The sequence below is a fragment of the Delphinapterus leucas genome, chromosome 1 (assembly GCF_059928025.1).
Source record: "Delphinapterus leucas isolate spDelLeu-1000000601 "Yukka" chromosome 1, BTC_Dleu_Yukka2, whole genome shotgun sequence".
NCBI lineage: Eukaryota > Metazoa > Chordata > Mammalia > Artiodactyla > Monodontidae > Delphinapterus > Delphinapterus leucas.
The window spans coordinates 111916716-111937170 of NC_143129.1; the positions used below are offsets into that span (position 1 = coordinate 111916716).

Sequence of the window (20455 nt, forward strand, 5' to 3'; positions counted from 1 at the left end):
AGGAGCCAGGAAGAGAGGGAGAGAGATGGGTTGGTTTGTGAACATCAGTCCCCAAGGATGAACAGTATTCGACAGATGGACTTATTAGGAGTGACAGATTCCACACCCTCAACACTCCCCCACAGTGCATTCTAGGATCAATTCAACAGTTTTCAGGGACTTGATAATTTGTGGCCATTGTAGCGTACATTGAAAACTCATACTACTGTTATGAGATTCGTATGTAAATCTAAACTCCATCATTTGGTGAACAATATAACAGTACAACTGCACAGGAAACCCTGGGAAGAGGAGGGAATCACTTCTGGAACTTGGGCACTGATACGTGTATACAGGTAAAATTAGTCCAAGTCGACTACTTCCAACACTGAATCTGTTTTTATTTGCCATTTATTATAAAAATTGAATCTTTATTTTACACAAAAGTTATTTTAAAAACAGTAAAGTTTACCAAAACCTACTGAATCTCAGGCAGAGGGATTTACCACCAAAATGCAGATTTACATGGTAAACCTGAGGGCCAAAATCATTCAACTCAGAACAATCTCACATTTTCTAGTAATCCATTATCAGAAGCGAAAACCAATTATGTACATGTTTCAGAATATGTGACAAAGACAAAAAAACAAATGCTAGCCTTCACTGTGAAGCTAACCAAAGAAAATGTCTCTACTCAGGACTGGCCAATTATTTTGCTGAGTGAAACATTTGAAGGGTTTTTAAAATATTTAAGCATAAATATTTAGGTTTATATACAACACATATATACACAAACACATCCATTCTAATTCCATGCCCCTTTGTATTTTTTAAATTGCACCATCTCTGTTAGAGATAATATATAACATGCAGGAGGCATTCCTAATTGTTTTTCTCAGCAGCAGTGTTCTATACAAGTCAAATGCAAAATTTAAATATGAATTAATTTCAACCAGAAGCCAGCTCAACTCAGTACTTTGGCTCATATGTTCTATGTTAATGCTTTAGGGCTGATGAAATTGTTCATATAAAAAAAAAAAGTTGAAGAGAATGTAGTCCATTACCAAAGGTACTTAGTAGATAGTTCCCAGTGGATGTAGAAGTGATGGACCAGAAACAGGAAGAAACCAATTAAATAGGGCTGCAGTTTTTTCACTGCTTCAGCTTTCATATCCAGCTGAAGATAAGAAATAATTATATCCAGGGCATTTTGCAACAGTTACTAGTTTAGGCCATTTCATGTATATAATGTCTTCATAATTCAAACCAGGATGCAAAATAACTCCTCCCCTCTCCCACCAGCCTTCCTCTTGTTTCCAGAAAGAAATAAACACAGATTCTGATGCAATATACAGTTCCTGAAAACAAAGTGGATTTACAGTTACATTCTCATGCTGCTGGTACAGATGAGGGATCATTGGATCAGCTCTAAACACTGCAGGGATGGGTCAGGTAGAACTATTCAATACATGCTCAAGTAGTATCGCAAGTTCTCTAGCACAAATATATTTTGTTACTATATAAATTTAAGGAGATGGGTGAGTGGAGAGGGAAAACAAAATACCTTATGTGGATGGGACAATGCTAAGAGAAAGTGACGATGGAAAGAGCATTTGATTGAAAATACAAGGAAATAAAGCTATAAATCCACAGAATAATTGTTTGATTATTTTAATGGTTTCTGAACCCATCAATATTATGCAATACTTTAATTCAACATACAAAATTTGAATCATGAGACACCTGAAGAACAGAAACAAATATTTTCACTATCAAACAATAATGTTATGCAGATAACTCACTGCAGCTCACCACAGCACACACATTGGAGCTATGCCACAACAATGAGACCTTGAGGATCTGTTTACCCTGTTTAACACAAACATTTGCTAAGTGACAGTGAAACATGGTGATATCAGAGAAACAATGAAGACTGAGGATGAAGAATGAAAACACCGTATCTATGTGCCACACAGATATACCCTGATGTATGTTAGTGAAGGAACACTACACCTTACAAGAAATGCTCAAAACCACTTAGGTCGCTGACCAAGTTTAAGCATTTAGTTTTAACATTACAACTAAGAGAACAGAATACTCCATGATTACAAGTAAGGAATAAAAGAATTAATATCCTAGCATTAACCTACAACCTCTTACAACTTTAGAAAAATATTAAACATATCCAAAACTAATAAATTACATTTTGTATACATGGGGCGTGTGTGTGTCTGTGTGTAAGCTCATCATTGTGTATCTGTGTGTGTGTATGTAAATAAAATGAACCAATGCTAGCATAAGCCTTCAACTTTGTTCTAATAACATCCATATTTATTTTTCGAAAAATGCACTACACATTCTTGGAAATCAAGTATCAACTAAAGTCTTAAAATTATAATTGAATAAACTTAATTTTCTTCATTTAAAATCCTCTTCCAAATTGAAGATCTGCTCCAACATTGCAGTAAAGGTGGCATCAAACATCACAATTTTGTGTGTTAAGTGGTGGCCTCAGAGTTCATGGCATCAGTGCTACATCATTTCCAAAGTTACCTAAACACTGGAGTGTAGGATTGAAATAAAAAAGTAAACCTAAAAACTATGGCATGAAGAACAACAGAGTTTGCATTAGTAACCAAACCCTAGTGTTTGGAAAGAAGCTTACAGAACTCATTATTGATCCTGATAGTAACTTGCTTCCAGAAATTTAGAAGTGTGATAAGGAAGGTTTGGCTAGTGACTTCTGCAGGTGAACAGAACTGGTGACTAGCCGGGAGGAGTTGTAGTTTGTCAGGGGAGTAGTAGCAAATCTGAAATTTGTTTTAAAAACTCTTCCTTATAGAAGGGGGTAAGATTTTTCATACACATTATGGCTAATTATATGGCCCAAAACATTTAAACATATTTCCATGTATCATATTCATGTTCCAAACATAAGATAATCCTATCCAACACTGGAATCGGTACACATGACAATTCTATTGTGCAACAGAGATGTGAAACATTAAAATGACAAAGAACTCAACATTCAAAAGATTGAAAATAACATAAAACCCTAGATATAGTCACAATCTGTTTTCTGAAATCCTACAAGAAAGTTTCATCAGTTATGCCTGGCTCCCTGAGAACTTGAATGTTCTGACTAAAGGCAAGTTTTGGTAAGAATTGCATTTTTACACTGTTCTTTGTCATTCAGAATAAACAATAATGTTTTAGGCAGCTTTTGGTGTTTTATATTTTTTATAGCTATTACTCAAATTTCATTTGATGTGAACAATTCTTTTCTCTGAATGTTAGTCCAGGGGTGTGTGGCAGGTGAGGGAAGCTACATTTTGCCATAATTTAGACTTTCATCTTTCTGGAAGGGACAAAGCAAGAAGAAACATACCATACAACACAATTCCATGTTTACAGTACTCTTTACCCATAGTGTTTTCCAGTTTTGTCTAGGTGCAGTTAATAGATTACTTCATAGTTACATCCAAAATGAGACAGCATCACAATGCCTCGACCCATTAGAGAAAAACACATTGAAAATGTACGTTTCCCCAAAATGAGTCAGTCGATTTTATTCATTTTACAATATGCATGATAATAAAAAGCCAAACACAAAGCTCTTTATAAAAAAGAGCAAAATGTATTCCAGAAAAGTTAGACAAAGGCATGAGATGAATTTCAGTTAACCAGATCTATTTCTTTGTGAGCTTTGAGAACTCATTTTAAGCACTGAATTTTAAGCTGAGTGTTTTACATTATAATCCTATCTAGAGATCATGCAGATGGAGAAGAAAGTATTTTGCTTAACTCTTACTTAATTTCTACAGAATGCTTTAAAATCAGTTTTAAAGATTCAAATCTGCACCTCTCCCCTCCATCACAGTTTTTGAAGTAATTAAGAATTGTACCCGTACAATAGCACAGCACTAGGGAAGAGAGAGGTAGATGATGTGGCCATCCTCTTACAAGGAAACCCCCCAAATATTTTAGGGCATGAAACACAAGGCTTTTGTTATCCAAAAGTAATTAGTTGCAGAGTACAAAAACATTTTGGAACAGAATGTGCACAAATATGAGAATCATACGCAGCCAAAACCAAGTATATTAACAGTAAATTCTTAAAGAAAAGGATGTGTTCTCTGTACCTTACAAAAATTATTCTCACAGATTTTGAATCCAAGATTATACAATAAAAATATTTGTATGTTTTACATTTAATATAAAAATGATTAGCAAATAAAAAAGGCTTTGATGATATACAAGAAAAAATTTGAGTATACATTAATTTTTAGGATGCCCCGAGGGTGACATGTCCTAAGTACCCTGCTCCTGTTCTATGCAAAGGCCAAAGGCAGGCACTTTCTCAGGGTTCATCATTGTTGTTAAGAGAAAATCAGATGGAGGAAGACTCAAAACAAGCTGGGACAGGAAGTAAAAATTAAGCCAGAAGGAATTCTGCCTAGCACAATGTACCCTGCCTAAAAATATTTAAGACCATAAATCAAAGACAGTGCTCAGTGTACACATCAAGGGAATTTATGTTGATGAGTTTATGGTCTAGGTGATAAATATCAAAACAGGAAGTCAGTTAAAACAAGTATGCAAATAAGTAATACCTAATCTTCAAAAGATACAAACTGCAGTGTAGAGATTCAATAATTTCATGTCCCCATTCCACCCTCCAAGCATACTTCTTATATTTCCATAAGTTAAAGATCAATTATTCACAAAACTTTAGTTCAGTGTTAATACTTTTTACCTGTTTAATTTAGGGATAGACACTGAGTTGCTTTAATAAGACATTGGGTTATAGTTAGTCATAATTATCCATTGTTCATCTTTATAACTTAGGAAAATTGAGTTCTCAGATAAAGCCCTGGAGTGTACTTTTAAAAATTATTTTCCTCTTTAGGTCAACATTTATCTAAGCATGTCTGCAAACGTTCTGTTACAGGGGGAGGAAGAGTATTGAGCAAATTCTCCTCAACAATCAGACAGCTCCGTTTGAGGGACTGACATCCTTCCAGTTCAGGAGGAAGTGTTTCCAGGTAATTACCAATGAGCTCCAGATGAGTAAGGTTCGACAGCTCACCCACGTGAGGGGACAAGCTCATCAGGCTATTTTTCCCCAAAAGTAAACACTGCAGCTTTTTGCACTGAAACAGCCCATCTGGTAGCATCTCAATCTGGAAAGGGAAAAAAAGAAGCCAGTAAAACTGTTTCTTGATGGCCTACCATAATACATCTATTTATCTATACCCCTACCTTTTCCCAAAAACATTTCTAGACATTTTACAGAGGTACATATAATAATGATGATACACTTGAAGTAGATGGGAAAGATAAAGGAAAAATACGGACATCCTGACATGGAGTCAGGATTGAGGCTACCTTGAACTTCTATAAACCCCTGCTGCATATGTGTGGGCAACAGATTTGGCTCTGAACATTCTAACAAGCAACACTCAGTTCTCAAAGGAAACCTGATCGGTTACATACTCATTGTCCCTGAGATAAAAAACAAATCAGTGGGCTTCCCTGATGGTGCAGTGGTTGAGAATCTGCCTGCCAATGCAGGGAACACGGGTTCGAGCCCTGGCATGGGAGGATCCCACATGCCGCGGAGCAACTGGGCCCGTGAGCCACAACTATTGAGACTGCGCGTCTGGAGCCTGTGCTCCGCAACAAGAGAGGCCGCGATAGTGAGTGGCCTGCGCACCGTGATAAAGAGTGGCCCCCGCTTGCCACAACTAGAGAAAGCCCTCGCACAGAAACGAAGACCCAACACAGCAAAAATAAATAAATTATTTAATAAACTCCTCCCCCCAACATCTGAAAAAAACAAAACAAAACAGTGACTGAGGAGAACTGTAATTATTCTTGAGTCCTAGTCAGAAATCAGGGATCTCAAGAGTCCTCATAACGAGTTTACTGTGTGGGATAATGAGCTATACTCTCAAAAACATCCCGAGAACAGACACAAGGCTATTTTTTAGGGTTTCACAGTAGAGACTGAAAACTTTATTCTGTTAAAAAAAAAAAAAGCTGACAGGAGTAGAGACAAGAAGATATGACAGACAATCTATACAATCTATACAGGATATGACAATCTATAGATATAGATATACAATCTATAGATATACAATCCATGCAAGATATGACAATCACATGCACATTTCATTCCCCTCTACATACACACTCACGAGTATTTACTCTTCTTCCTGCTCTCTGAGAGTTTCGATTAAATCATACGACACAGAGAAATCATTTAAAATACGATAAATAGCCTGCAATTAGGTCAACTCCTACAACTGCTCAACTGAACTGTTCCCCTATTTGGTGGGAAGGTTGCATTTGAGTTTCTAAGGGAGCCACAGTATGTATATGAAATAGGGTTTATTGGGGAAAGACACCCAGAGAAGGGCTGAGCACACTCAGTGTCCTCAGCTCTCATCCTGCCACTGAGGGGCAAGTGCGCTCCGGGAAGAGATGGATTGCATGCACCCCACCCTGTAACGTTCCCCATATTTATATAGGCCTGGACCAGGCATCTTTGCAACTATGAAACAATGTAGGCTCCTCTGTTCCAGAAGTGGCTTTGTTAGAAACAGGGATGAAAGGGGCGCTCCAGATTTCAATCTGTTCCTCTGATGGGCTAGTGTAGCCCCACTGAGCCAGTTCTCTGCTGGAACTTCCGGGGCCTTCCAGAACTGTCTCTTCAGAAGGATAAACATTCCCTATACAGCATAAAAAATTGGTCAAATTGCATTCAAAAATGCTCATTATGTTGGAAATTGCCTTCTCCTCCATCACCCACATATACTCTCAGTAATGGCTATCCTTGAAAATAAATCTAATGATCACTGTTGCTAAGTCAGCCATGCATTATAGCTCATCATTCTACACCAAAATACTAGGTATAAGCAAAGGAAAATATCTACCCTTTTATTTCATTCCTTCTTAAGAATGCAGATGAAAAACCATAGATATGTCAATTTCAGTATAGAGATATGACAGAGAGATGAGAGACAGAAGAAATGTAACCTCCTTCTGATTAGAGATTATCTGCTCAAAAGTAGTGTCAGTGACGTACAAGTAGAGGGAATGATCAGTCCTGTGCAATGTGCTCAGGGTTGAGAGTGCCTGCTGGTGCGAAAGGAGTGACTTAGGCAAAGAGGCTGGGAAGAGGGAAGACTTGGCTCACCTGTCTTCAGTGAATGCCTGCTGGGAGCCTCATTTTGTGCCAGGTTCCCAGCTAGGTGTTGGGGATAAAGTAGTGAGCAAGACAGATGGGTCTCTCAACCTTGGCATTGTTGACATTTGGGGTGGGATAATTCTTTTTGTGGGGCTGTCCTGTGCATTGCGGAATGTTTAGCAGCATCCCTGGCCTCTACCTACTAGATGCCAGCACTACTCCCCTCTCTAGTTGTGACGACTAAAAATGTCTCTTGACTAATGTCTTCCACAGTGTAAAACTGTCCCCATTTGAGAAGCACCGGTCTAAAGGGGGAGAGAAATATGAAACAATTATAGAAATCATTAGTCTACAACGGCTGCTAGGAAGAAGAGTGCCTTAACCAGGGCTGCATCAAGGAATCCCAATCTCCCTTCCTCATTCAGCTTCCAGGCTCCAGCAGGTGCCTTGCTTGATTGCACTGATTTCCTATTGAATGAAGACCCTAAAGCCGTTGTCCTCATTCTCCTTCTGTCTGGCTGTCAACACTACCATGTCTCACCCATCTTCTTTCATCTCTCTCAATTTGTGATTTTAGCTTCTTCTCAGCCCCCAGAGTACAGGCGAGGGGTTTCACCAGGCAATGAGAGCGAGCCTCTGGGGTTGGCCCCTCAGTTGTGTCGTAAAAGTGAGTTAAGGACTGTGGTTAGCAGCACACTTCCTGAACGGTAAGTATCCGTCTCAAGGGCTTTCTCCCAGCATCATCACACAGCTCAAGCACAGGGCCTTAACTCACGAGGCTGGGGAGCTGTGTTAGAGACTCAAGACTTTCTTTCAAGTCAGTAGTTTTATCTTGAAAAATCGACTTACAAATTTTGCCTGAGCCAATAAATTAAAAAAAAATGTTTAGATAGCATTTATTTATACTGAATTCATTTAGCATGCTCTTTCTTAAACTATATAATACATGAGCCAGAAAGGAAAAAAATTCCCCAGTGGACCACTGATTTCTTCTCAAAAATCAAAAGAAATGTTTACAGACTATCAGATGATAAACTATATAAACAGAATGGTTTTATAGAATAAACCGTATTACATATATTTAATAAACTATGAAATAAACTGAAAAAAAACTCACTATGGTTACATTATCACTCTAGATCCTAGAATTTTCTGGCAACCAAATACTTTCAACAAAATGTATCGAAGCCCCCAGAACATCAAAGGAAGGATGGTTCTCATCCTATATTCATGGCTGACATTGATAATTAAATATTCCACTGTTTCTCAGAGGCTGGGACCTCATTTCAGAATTCTTTTCAGTGTCAGATTTCCTATTTTTCTGCCCACTGACACATACTATCTCAGAACATGTCAACCTGAATCTATAAAATCCAATCATTTCAAGAAGCAAAGCTGAATACTTCCATATCTAAGTGGTAATATCAAAACCAACAAGGAGCACTGCTACATAAATGATCTGCAGAAGGAATTTCTACATTATTCACCTTCTGGCTAAAGTCTTTGAGTTGCATTAAATGCAGAAATGGAGAAACTGGAAGACCTAGGTGGAAATTGGAGTGGTTTTTAAGATTTGAGGGAGGTTATTAAATCCTCCCCCTTTCCTGTGCTTGTCCATCACATTCAACACCATCATAATCCAGTTACACTTTGGCACTGGATAGAGGTGGATGCTGCCTCTTCCTCTCCCATCATCTACACACACCACTGCTTCCCGTGGCACATCATGTGGACTGATGCATCTGAGCTGTAGGAGAAAGAGCACTAGAGCAGGAGCTGGAACATGGGTTCCATCCCAGATCCATCGCTGGGAAGCTTTGGACCTCAGTCAAACTGCTCTGAGCCTCAGTTTCAGTATCAGTAAAGTGAAAGCGGTGGACTAGAACAGAGATTGGCAAAGTTTTTCTCTAAAGTAGCGGAACAGTAAAGATTTTAGGTTTTGCAGGGCAAGTGGCAAAACTGAAAATATTATGTAGGTACTTACAATAACAAGAGAGAAAACATTTCATACATTTAAGTGATGTAATTAAAAATACAATAACACAATTGAGTACAATTTCTTTGTAATACAGGCCCACTAAGGAGAACAATGCAACTTATTCATGGACACTGAAATTTGAATTTCATATAATTTTCATATGTGATGAAATATTATTATTATTCTTTTGATTTTTTTCCCCAACCGCTTAAAAATTTAAAAACCATTCTTAGGTCAGGCTGTGGGAGGATCTGGCTCCCAGGCTGTAGCTTGCTGACCTCAGGACCAATGACCCACAGTGTTCCTTTCAGATACAAGAGTCTCTTAATCTATATTCCTACTTCTAAATCATAATGATTAAATCTTTCCACAGGGTTTTGTTTCTTGACTGTCCTCTCCCAACCCTTGTGTATGCTACAACCAGAGCCTCCTTTGAAGGTACTGATTCAGGCTAACTAGCACTTTCAGGCTCAAGCCTCACCTCAGCTACTATCCAGTGACTCAAACTTGAACTAGACTGGTAGAATTCAAGGCACTCTCCACTCTGACCCACCTTCTAAAGGCTCTCATCTCTTATTACATCTGCCGATGCCTGTTGCAATCCTCTGGGCATGACCTCTATAGTCCTTTCACATTTCCCCAGTCAATGTTCTCAGGAACACTCTTCTCAAGAATTACCATGGAAAAGAACACCTTGCTCAACTATGTGTGGCAAACGTTGCACACCATATCTCCCTCTTGGAGAAGCACAATGCATGTTCATATGTTAAAGTCTCTGAGGAATCCTGCAGCAAAAATATGCTAAAAAATGTTTAATGTTTTTTTGTGATAAAACTTATTACTATTCAGTGGAGTAAACTCTGGAGTGCCCTCTCAGTGAATGTCTGTCATTTGGGGGGCTGCCCCACATCTTCTATGTCCTGAGAATTCCTTACCTTATCTTGGTGGGACTCTTGGTGGGAAGCAGAGCCCACTTCCAACTAGAGGAACTGAAAACACAAGATCCTTGTGTTCCCAGATAACTTACAGCTCAAGTGTGAGCATTCTTAAGCTCTATCAGGTGCTCAGATGTGGGCCTTGTGTCACAAAGCAGCAGAAACCATGAAGAACCGATTTTGTGGGAGGGCAAGGGCCACAGTAGCAGCAGCAGCATTTTCAGGATAGCATTGGTGTGCAGTGCTGGTATGGTCAGTGTCAAGGTATCTTCCTCATTTTACTTTTGTACTATGATTTTGGCTGCACTTCTTTCGCTATCTAACTTTGTGCTTGATTGTTTTCCAAGCTTCATTCTTCAGCCTTTTCAGTGATGAGATACATGACAGCCTTTCAATAAATGTCTTTTCTGCGTAACCCCAGAGTTAGTATTTGTTGCCTCCATCTATAAACCTGACACACTGCCCAAGTCTTTAAAAAAGAAGAGTCTGATATATACACTACCAAATGTAAAATAGATAGCTAGTTGGAAGCAGCCGCATAGCACAGAGAGATCAGCTCCGTGCTTTGTGACCACCTAGAGGGGTGGGGTAGGGAGGGTGGGAGGGAGACGCAAGAGGGAGAAGATATGGGGATATATGTATATGTATAGCTGATTCACTTTGTTATAAAGCAGAAACTAACACAGCATTGTAAAGCAATTATACTCCAATAAAGCTGTTTAAAAAAAAAAAGAAGTCTTTAAAAACTGTTCTTTCAGGAATCTTTACCAACTTCCATTCCAAATGGAGGAATCAACTCACGTTTCTGCGTATATGCACATCTAAGTATTTATGCAGCAGGTTTGATGTTTTATTTTCTAATTTTTATAAATATTTTGGTCTACTTCATAGACTCATGAGAACCTTAAGGTTTCAAGAAGGAACCTTGAAATTAGTTAAATCCCTATATGAAACATGAATCCTTAATTCCCTTTAACAATATTCCTACCAAGTGGTTGACAATTTATATCTGGACAGTTTTATTAATAAGAAAATCACTTCTCCCTTCTCAAATGTTCATTCAGTCTTTGGACAGCTTTCTGGGGAAAGATGAGAAATCTCCTGCTTGCCCAAGCTCTAACACTTACAGCTACTCCCAATAAGCTTTCTTTCCTATGTAAGGTCTTCCAAATATTCGAAGACCAATATTGTGGACTATTCTCTCTCCCTTCCCTCCCCAGTACTTCCTATAATTAGGATACACTATACCATCAGAGAGGAACGTTTCATCTGTCTGGTCACTGTCTTCTGAGTTCCAGTTTCTCCACATCCTTAGCAGGTAAGTCTCTTCATAGCTCTGATGAAGTGATCCTAACCCATTCAAAGGTGTCACAGTCATCGTTATGGCCCGGAGGATGCTCCACAACTGCTGGCTAGCCCACTTCTGAGACAACACAGCCAGAGACACCGTTGTACTTTGGCCATAAACTTTCTTCAGCATAAGACTTTTCATATGCTACAAAGTACCCTTCAAGACAAAATATGTCTGATACTAACACCTAGTCTCCCTTTTAGCCACAATCAAGAAGTCAGTAAACTTGGTGTCAAAGGTACCAATGATCTTAAAGTTAACAATGAACTACAGAAAGCCGTTAACCTGCTTATACATTTAGATAATTCACGGCCCGCTGACAATTTAACCAGCCACGACTTTCAAAAATGTATGGAGTGGTCAGGAGGAGCTTCAAGATGGCGGAAGAGTAAGATGCGGAGATCGCCTTCCTCCCCACGCATATATCAGAAATACATCTACACGTGGAACAACTCCTACAGAACGCCTACTGAACGCTGGCAGAAGACCTCAGACTTCCCAAAAGGCAAGAAACTCCCCACGTACCTGGGTAGGGCAAAAGAAAAAAGGATAAACAGAGACAAAAGAATAGGGACGGGACCTGCACCAGTGAGAGGAAGCTGTGAAGGAGGAAGGGTTTCCACACACTAGAAGCCCCTTTGCGGGCGGAGACTGCGGGTGGCGGAGGGGGAAAGCTTCGGGGCCGTGGAGGAGAGCACAGCAACAGGGGTGCGGAGCGCAAAGCGGAGAGATTCCCTCACAGAGGATCTGTGTCGACCAGCACTGACCAGCCCGAGAGGCTTGTCTGCTCACCTGCCGGGCGGGCGGGGCTGGGAGCTGAGGCTCTGGCTTCGGTCGGATCGCAGGGAGAGGACTGGGGTTGGCGGCGTGAACACAGCCGGCGTTAGTGCATGGCGGCTAGCCGGGAGGGAGTCCGGGAAAAAGTCTGGACCTGCCGAAGAGGCAAGAGACTTTTTCTTCCCTCTTTGTTTCCTGGTGCGCGAGGAGAGGGGATTAAGAGTGCTGCTTAAAGGAGCTCCAGAGACGGGCACGAGCCGCGGCTAAAAGCGCGGACCCCAGAGACGGGCATGAGACGCTAAAGCTGCTGCGGTCGCCACTAAGAAGCCTGTGTGCGAGCACAGGTCACTATCCACACCCCCCTTCCGGGGAGCCTGTGCAGCCCGCCACTGCCAGGGTCCCGGGATCCAGGGAAAACTTCCCCGGGAGAACGCACGGCACGCCTCAGGCTGGTGCAACGTCACAGTGGCCTCTGCCACCGCAGGCTCGCCCCGCACCCGTACCCCTCCCTGCCCCCGGCCTGAGTGATCCAGAGCCCCCAAATCAGCTGCTACTTTAACCCCGTCCTGTCTGAGCGAAGAACAGACACCCTCAGGTGACCTACATGAAGAAGCAGGTCCAAATCCAAAGCTGAACCCCAGGAGCTGTGAGAACAAAAAAGAGAAAGGGAAATCTCTCCCGGCAGCCTCAGAAGCAGCGGATAAAATCTCCACAATTAACTTCATGTACCCTGCATCTGTGGAATACCAGATTAGACAATGAATCATCCCAAATTGAGGAGGTGGACTTTGGGAGCAATATATATACATATATATTTTTTTTCCCTTTTTGTGAGTGTGTATGTATATGCTTCTGTGTGTAATTTTGTCTGTATAGCTTTGCTTTTACCATTTGTCCTAGGGTTCTGTCTGTCCGGTTTTTTTTTTTCGTTTTTTTTTTAGTATACATATTTTTTTCTGCGGTACACGGGCCTCTCACTGTTGTGGCCTCTCCCGCTGCAGAGCACAGGCTCTGGACATGCAGGCTCAGCGGCCATGGCTCACGGGCGTAGCCGCTGCATGGCATGTGGGATCTTCCCGGACCGGGGCACGAACCCATGTCCCCTGGATTGGCAGGCGGACTCTCAACCAGTGCGCCACCAGGGAAGCCCTTCAGTATAGTTTTTAGTGCTTATTATCCTTGGTGGATTTGTTTTTTGGTTTGGTTGCTCTCTTCTTTCTTTCTTTTTTTTTTTTGATTACTTAAAATTTTTTTATTAATTATTATTTTAATAACTTTATTTTATCTTCTTCTTTCTTTCTTTCCTTCTTTTTTTTCCTCCCTTTTTCCTGAGCCGTGTGGATGACAGGCTCTTGGTGGTCCAGCCAGGAGTCAGGGCTGTGCCTCTGAGGTGGGAGAGCCAAGTTTAGGACATTGGTCCACAAGAGACCTCTCAGCTCCACGTAATATCAAACGGGGAAAATCTCCCAGAGATCTCCATCTCAACGCCAAGACCCAGCTCCACTCAACGACCAGCAAGTTCTAGCGCTGGACACCTTATGCCAAACGACTAGCAAGACAGGAACACAACCCCACCCATTAGCAGAGAGGCTGCCTAAACTCATAATACGGTCACAGACACCCCAAAACACACCACTGGACATGGACCTGCCCACCAGAAAGACAAGATCCAGCCTCATCCACTAGAACACAGGCACTAGTCCCCTCCCCAAGGAAGCCTACACAACCCACTGAAACACCTTAGTCACTGGGGGCAGACACCAAAAACAACGGGAACTACGAACCTGCAGCCTGCGAAAAGGAGACCCCAAACACAGTAAGTTAAGCAAAATGAGAAGACAGAGAAACACACAGCAGATAAAGGAGCAAAAAAACCCACCAGACCTAACAAATGAAGAGGAAATAGACAGTCTACCTGAAAAAGAATTCAGAATAATGATAGTAAAGATGATCCAAAATCTTGGAAACAGAACGGAGAAAATACAAAAAAATGTTTAACAAGGACCTAGAAGAACTAAAGAGCCAATAAACAATGATGAACAACACAATAAATAAAATTAAAAATTCTCTAGAAGGGATCAATAGCAGAATAACTGAGGCAGAAAAACAGGTAAGTGACCTGGAAGATAAAATAGTGGAAATAACTACTGCAGAGCAGAATAAAGAAAGAAGAATGAAAAGAATTGAGGACAGTCTCAGGGACCTCTGGGACAACATTAAACACACCAACATTCGAATTATAGGGGTCCCAGAAGAAGAAGAGAAAAAGAAAGGGACTGAGAAAATATTTCAAGAGATTATAGTTGAAAACTTCCCTAATATGAGACAGGAAATAGTTAATCAAGTCCAGGAAGCACAGAGAGTCCCATACAGGATAAATCCAATGAGAAACACGCCAAGACACATATTAATAAAACTATCAAAAATTAAATACAAGGAAAAAATATTAAAAGCAGCAAGGGAAAAACAACAAATAACATACAAGGGAATCGCCATAAGGTTAACAGCTGATCTTTCAGCAGAAACTCTGCAAGCCAGAAGGGACTGGCAGGACATATTTAAAGTGATGAAGGGGAAAAACCTACAACCAAGATTACTCTACCCAGCAAGGATCTCATTCAGATTTGGCGGAGAAATTAAAACCATTACAGACAAGCAAAAGCTAAGAGAATTCAGCACCACCAAACCAGTTTTACAACAAATGCTAAAGGAACTTCTCTAGGCAGGAAACACAAGAGAAGGAAAAGACCTACAATAACAAACCCAAAACAATTAAGACAATGGTAATATGAACATACATATCAAGAATTACCTTAAATGTAAATGGACTGAACGCTCCAACCAAAAGACACAGACTGGCTGAATGGATAAAAAACAAGATCTGTATACATGCTGTCTAAAGAAACCCACTTCAGACCTAGGGACACATACAGACTGAAAGTGAGGGTGCGGAAAAAGATATTCCATGCAAGTGAAAGTCAAAAGAAAGCTGGAGCAGCAATTCTCATATCAGACAAAACAGACTTTGAAACAAAGACTATTACAAGAGACAAAAAAGGACACTACATAATGATCAAGGGATCAATTCAAGAAGATATAGCAATTGTAAATATTTATGTACCCAACATAGAAGCACCTCAATACATAAGGCAAATACAGCCATAAAAGGGGAGATTGACAGTAACACAATCATAGTAGGGGATTTTAACACCCCACTTTCACCGATGGACAGATCATACAAAATGAAAATAAATAAGGAAACACAAGCTTTAAATGATACATTAAACAAGATGGACTTAATTGATATTTATAGGACATTCCATCCAAAACAACAGAATACACTTTCTTCTCAAGGGCTCATGGAACATTCTGCAGGATAGATCATATCTTGGGTCACAAATCAAGCCTTGGTAAACTTAAGAAAATTGAAATCGTATCAAGTATCTTTTCTGACCACAATGCTATGAGACTAGATATCAATTACAGGAAAAAAATCTGTAAAAAATACAAACACATGGAGGATAAACAATACACTACTTAATAACCAAGAGATCACTGAAGAATTCAAAGAGAAAATCAAAAAATACCTAGAAACAAATGACAATGAAAACACGACGACCCAAAACCTACGGGATGCAGCAAAAGCAGTTCTAAGAGGGAAGTTTATAGCAATACAATCCTACCTTAAGAAACAAAAAAAATCTCAAACAAACAACGTAACCTTACACCTAAAGCAACATAGAAAGAAGAACAAAAAACCCCCAAAGATAGCAGAAGGAAAGAAATCATAAAGATCAGATCAGAAATAAATGAAAAAGAAATGAAGGAAACTATAGCAAAGATAAATAAAACTAAAAGCTGGTTCTTTGAGAAGATAAACAAAACTGATAAACCATTAGCCAGACTCATCAAGAATAAAAGGGAGAAGACTCAAATCAATAGAATTAGAAATGAAAAAGAAGTAACAACTGACACTGCAGAAATACAAAGGATCATGAGAGATTACTACAAGCAACTATATGCCAATAAAATGGATAACCTGGAAGAAATGGACAAATCCTTAGAAATGCACAACCTTCTCAGACTGAACCAGGAAGAAATAGAAAATATGAACAGACCAATCACAAGCACTGAAATTGAAACTGTGATTAAAAATCTTCCAACAAACAAAAGCCAAGGACCAGATGGATTCAGAGGCAAATTCTATGAAACATTTAGAGAAGAGCTAACACCTGTCCTTCTCAAACTCTTCCAAAATATAGCAGAGGGAGGAACACTCCCAAACTCATTCTACGAGGCCACCATCACCCTGATACCAAAATCAGACAAAGATGTCACAAAGAAAGAAAACTACAGGCCAATATCACTGATGAACATAGATGCAAAAATCCTCAAAAAAATACTAGCAAAAAGAATCCAACAGCACATTAAAAGGATCATAAACCATGATCAAGTGGGGTTTATCCCAGGAATGCAAGGATTCTTCAATATACGCAAATCAATCAATGTGATACAACATATTAACAAAGTGAAGGAGAAAAACCATATGATCATCTCAATAGATGCAGAGAAAGCTTTTGACAAAATTCAACACCCATTTGTGATAAAAAGCCTCTAGAAAGTAGGCACTGAGGGAACTTACCTCAACATAATAAAGGCCATATATGACAAACCCACAGCCAACATCGTCTTCAATGGTGAAAAACTGAAACCATTTCCATTAAGATCAGGAACAAGAAAAGGTTGTCCACTGTCACCACTATTATTCAACATAGTTTTGGAAGTTTTAGCCACAGCAATCAGAGAAGAAAAAGAAATAAAAGGAATCCAAATAGGAAAAGAAGAAGTAAAGCTGTCACTGTTTGCAGATGACATGATACTATACATAGAGAATCCTAAAGATGCTACCAGAAAACTACTAGAGCTAATCAACGAATTTGGTAAAGTAGCAGGATACAAAATTAATGCACGGAAATCTCTTGCATTCCTATACATTATTGATGAAGAACCTGAAAGGGAAATTAAGGAAACACTCCCATTTACCACTACAACAAAAAGAATAAAATACCTAGGAATAAACCTACCTAAGGAGACAAACTACCTGTATACAGAAAACTATAAGACCCTGATGAAAGAAATTAAAGACGACAAAAACAGATGGAGAGATATACCATGTTCTTGGATTGGAAGAATCAACACTGTGTAAATGACTATACTACCCAGAGAAATCTACAGATTCCATGCAATCCCTATCAAACTACCAATGGCATTTTTCACAGAACTAGAACAAAAAATTTCAAAATTCGTATGGAAACACAAAAGACCCCGAATAGCCAAAGCAATCTTGAGAAAGAAAAATGGAGCTGGAGGAATCAGGCTCCTGGACTTCAGACTATACTACAAAGCTACAGTAATCAAGACAGTACAAATCAGACTGGCACAAAAACAGAAATATAGATCAATGGAACAGGATAGAAAGCCCAGAGGTTAACCCACGCACATATGGTTACCTTATATTTGATAAAGGAGGCTAGAATATACAGTGGAGAAAAGACAGCCTCTTCACTAAGTGGCGCTGGGAAAACTGGACAACTACATGTATAAGAATGAAATTAGAACATTCCCTAACACCATACACAAAAATAAACTCAAAATGGATTAAAGACCTAAAGGTAAGGCCAGACACTATCAAACTCTTAGAGGAAAACATAGGCAGAACACTCTATGACATAAATCACAGCAATATCCTTTTTGATCCACCTCCTAGAGAAATGGAAATAAAAACAAAAATAAACAAATGGGACCTAATGAAACTTAAAAGTTTGCATAGCAAAGGAAACCATCACCAAGACGAAAAGACAACGCTCGGAATGGGAGAAAATATTTGCAAATGAAGCAACTGACAAAGGATTAACCTCCAAAATTTACAAGCAGCTCATGCAACTCAATATCAAAAAAGCAAACAACCAAATCCAAAAATGGGCAGAAGATCTTAATAGTTCTCCAAAGAAGATACACAGATTGCCAAGAAACACATGAAAGGATGCTCAACATCACTAATCATTAGAGAAACGCAAATCAAAACTACGAGGTACCACCTCACACCAGTCAGAATGGCTATCATCAAAAAATCTACAAACAATAGATGCTGAAGAGGGTGTGGAGGAAAAGGAACCCTCTTGCACTGTTGGTGTGAATGTAAATTGATACAGCCACTATGGAGAACAGTATGGAGGCTCCTTAAAAAACTAAAAATAGAACTACGATACGACCCAGCAATCCCATTACTGGGCATATACCCTGAGTAAACCATAATTCAAAAAGAGTCATGTACCACAATGTTCATTGCAGCTCTATTTACAATAGCCAGGACATGGAAGCAACCTAAGTGTCCATCGACAGACGAATGGATAAAGAAGATGTGGCACATATATACAATGGAATATCACTCAGCCATAAAAAGAAATGAAATTGAGTTATTTGTAGTGAGGTGGGTGGACGTAGAATGTGTCATACAGAGTGAAGTAAGTCAGAAAGAGAAAAATAAATACCGTATGCTCACACATATATATGGAATCTAAAAAAAAAGGTTCTAACGAACCTAGAGGCAGGACAGGAATAAAGACACAGATGTAGAGAATGGACTTGAGGACTTGGAGTGGGAAGGGTAAGCTGGGACGAAGTGAGAGAGTGGCATGGACATATATACACTACCCAATGTAAAATAGATAGCTAGTGGGAAGCAGCCGCATAGCACAGGGAGATCAGCTGGGTGCTCTGTGACCAACTAGAAGGGTGGGATAGGGAAGGTGGGAGGGAGGGAGACGCAAGAGGGAAGGGATATGGGGATATATGTATATGTATAACTGATTCACTTTGTTATAAAAAAAGAATGGGTTCCCTCATGGAGTAACCCTAAGCAGCGGAACTGAAGGGTCTTGGGGTATTATTCTTCCTACATATATTCAGAGATTGCTTAATAAAAGCGTGTTAATCTGTTCACACTGGAAGAAAAAAAAAATTATGGAGTGATTTAACTGTACAACAACTTGGTGAAACCAATGCCTTTCAAAAGAATTATTTATACTTTTTATTATAGGTTTAACAACAGAAAAAGTATAACCAAAATACTAATATTAATCAACTGCATAATTAAACGACACTTATGATAAATCTCTAGACCTGTAGTTTTCAAAGTATGGTCACCAGACCAGCAGCACCAACTTCACCTGAGATTTTTAGAACTGCAAACTGCAGACCTACTTACTGAATCAGAACTGTGGAGTGGGGCTCAGCAATCTGTGTTTTAACAGGCCCTTCAGGTAATTCTGATGTAAACTGCTAATCTAGATCAACCTTAAAGGAGTTTTAAAACCTCAAAATCCTTTAAGACATGAAGATGTTTTGTTTATTGTATAATGGGTTCTATCCTTTTACGTATGAGTAAAATCATAGAATTCTAAAAGTCAGTATGAATTGTGCCTCATTCCCCACCTCTCTGGTATTTTTCCAACAATCCATGGTTTCTGAAAATACTGTCTGGTGATTAACATGTTTACTAGCCAACACCATGCTGGTAGCTATATTTAGCATGAAATATGAATTATAAAAAGTCCAGGAGATAGTACCTTTTTGGGTAGAGCAGAAGAAAACAGTTCCCATTTTTAACTAGAGGAGGATCACTTTCATCTTTTGGCAGACCTGATTTCTGACAGGTTTTTTTTCTTCTTCCCATATGGATATTACCGTCATTCTCTTGCCCTTTCAGCCAGCATGATTTTTTGTCTTTTTCCTCCTCCTTCACATTTTAACCTAGGAAACTGCTCATTTATTTTGTTTTTTCTTGTTTCAGCAAAGTTAACTTTTCCTTAACTTGGCTTTACTGTTGCAAATTATGGTTCATTTTTAAAGCACAGATGCTGGAAAAAGCTTCCAAGGAGCCCTAGTGTTGCATTATAGAACCAGGCCTTTCATTTTGAATTGTCTTTCTAGACATGCATGGAGATTTCAAGTCTTTCTTACTGTATCACAAAAAAGACTTATGAATAATTCATGATCACAGTATTTTTAACAAAAGGCTCTCCTACGACAGATTTGGAAAGCTGAAAAGTTTTATGAAACTTTCTAAATACTTAAGACTTTTCCAAAATGAAAGCAAGCCCTGCCATAACTAATTAATTAGTTTAAAACACTTCAATTGTAATGTTTATGTAAAAAACAAAGAGGATAAAGAGAACTACTCT

At 39.4% G+C, this 20455-nt stretch overlaps 1 protein-coding gene across 3 annotated transcripts in view; it reads right to left on the minus strand.

The window, feature by feature from the left end:
* Positions 1–314: 314 nt before the first annotated feature.
* The window catches only part of LRRC8B (leucine rich repeat containing 8 VRAC subunit B), a 75531-nt gene continuing 55390 nt past the window's right edge, over positions 315–20455 (minus strand). For all 3 annotated transcript variants that reach the window (XM_022553303.3, XM_022553302.3, XM_089919898.1), the window contains one exon: positions 315–5162. In XM_022553303.3, coding sequence (XP_022409011.1) covers positions 4890–5162 — 273 coding nt within the window. In that variant the 3' untranslated portion in view covers positions 315–4889. The remainder of the gene's footprint in view (positions 5163–20455) is intronic.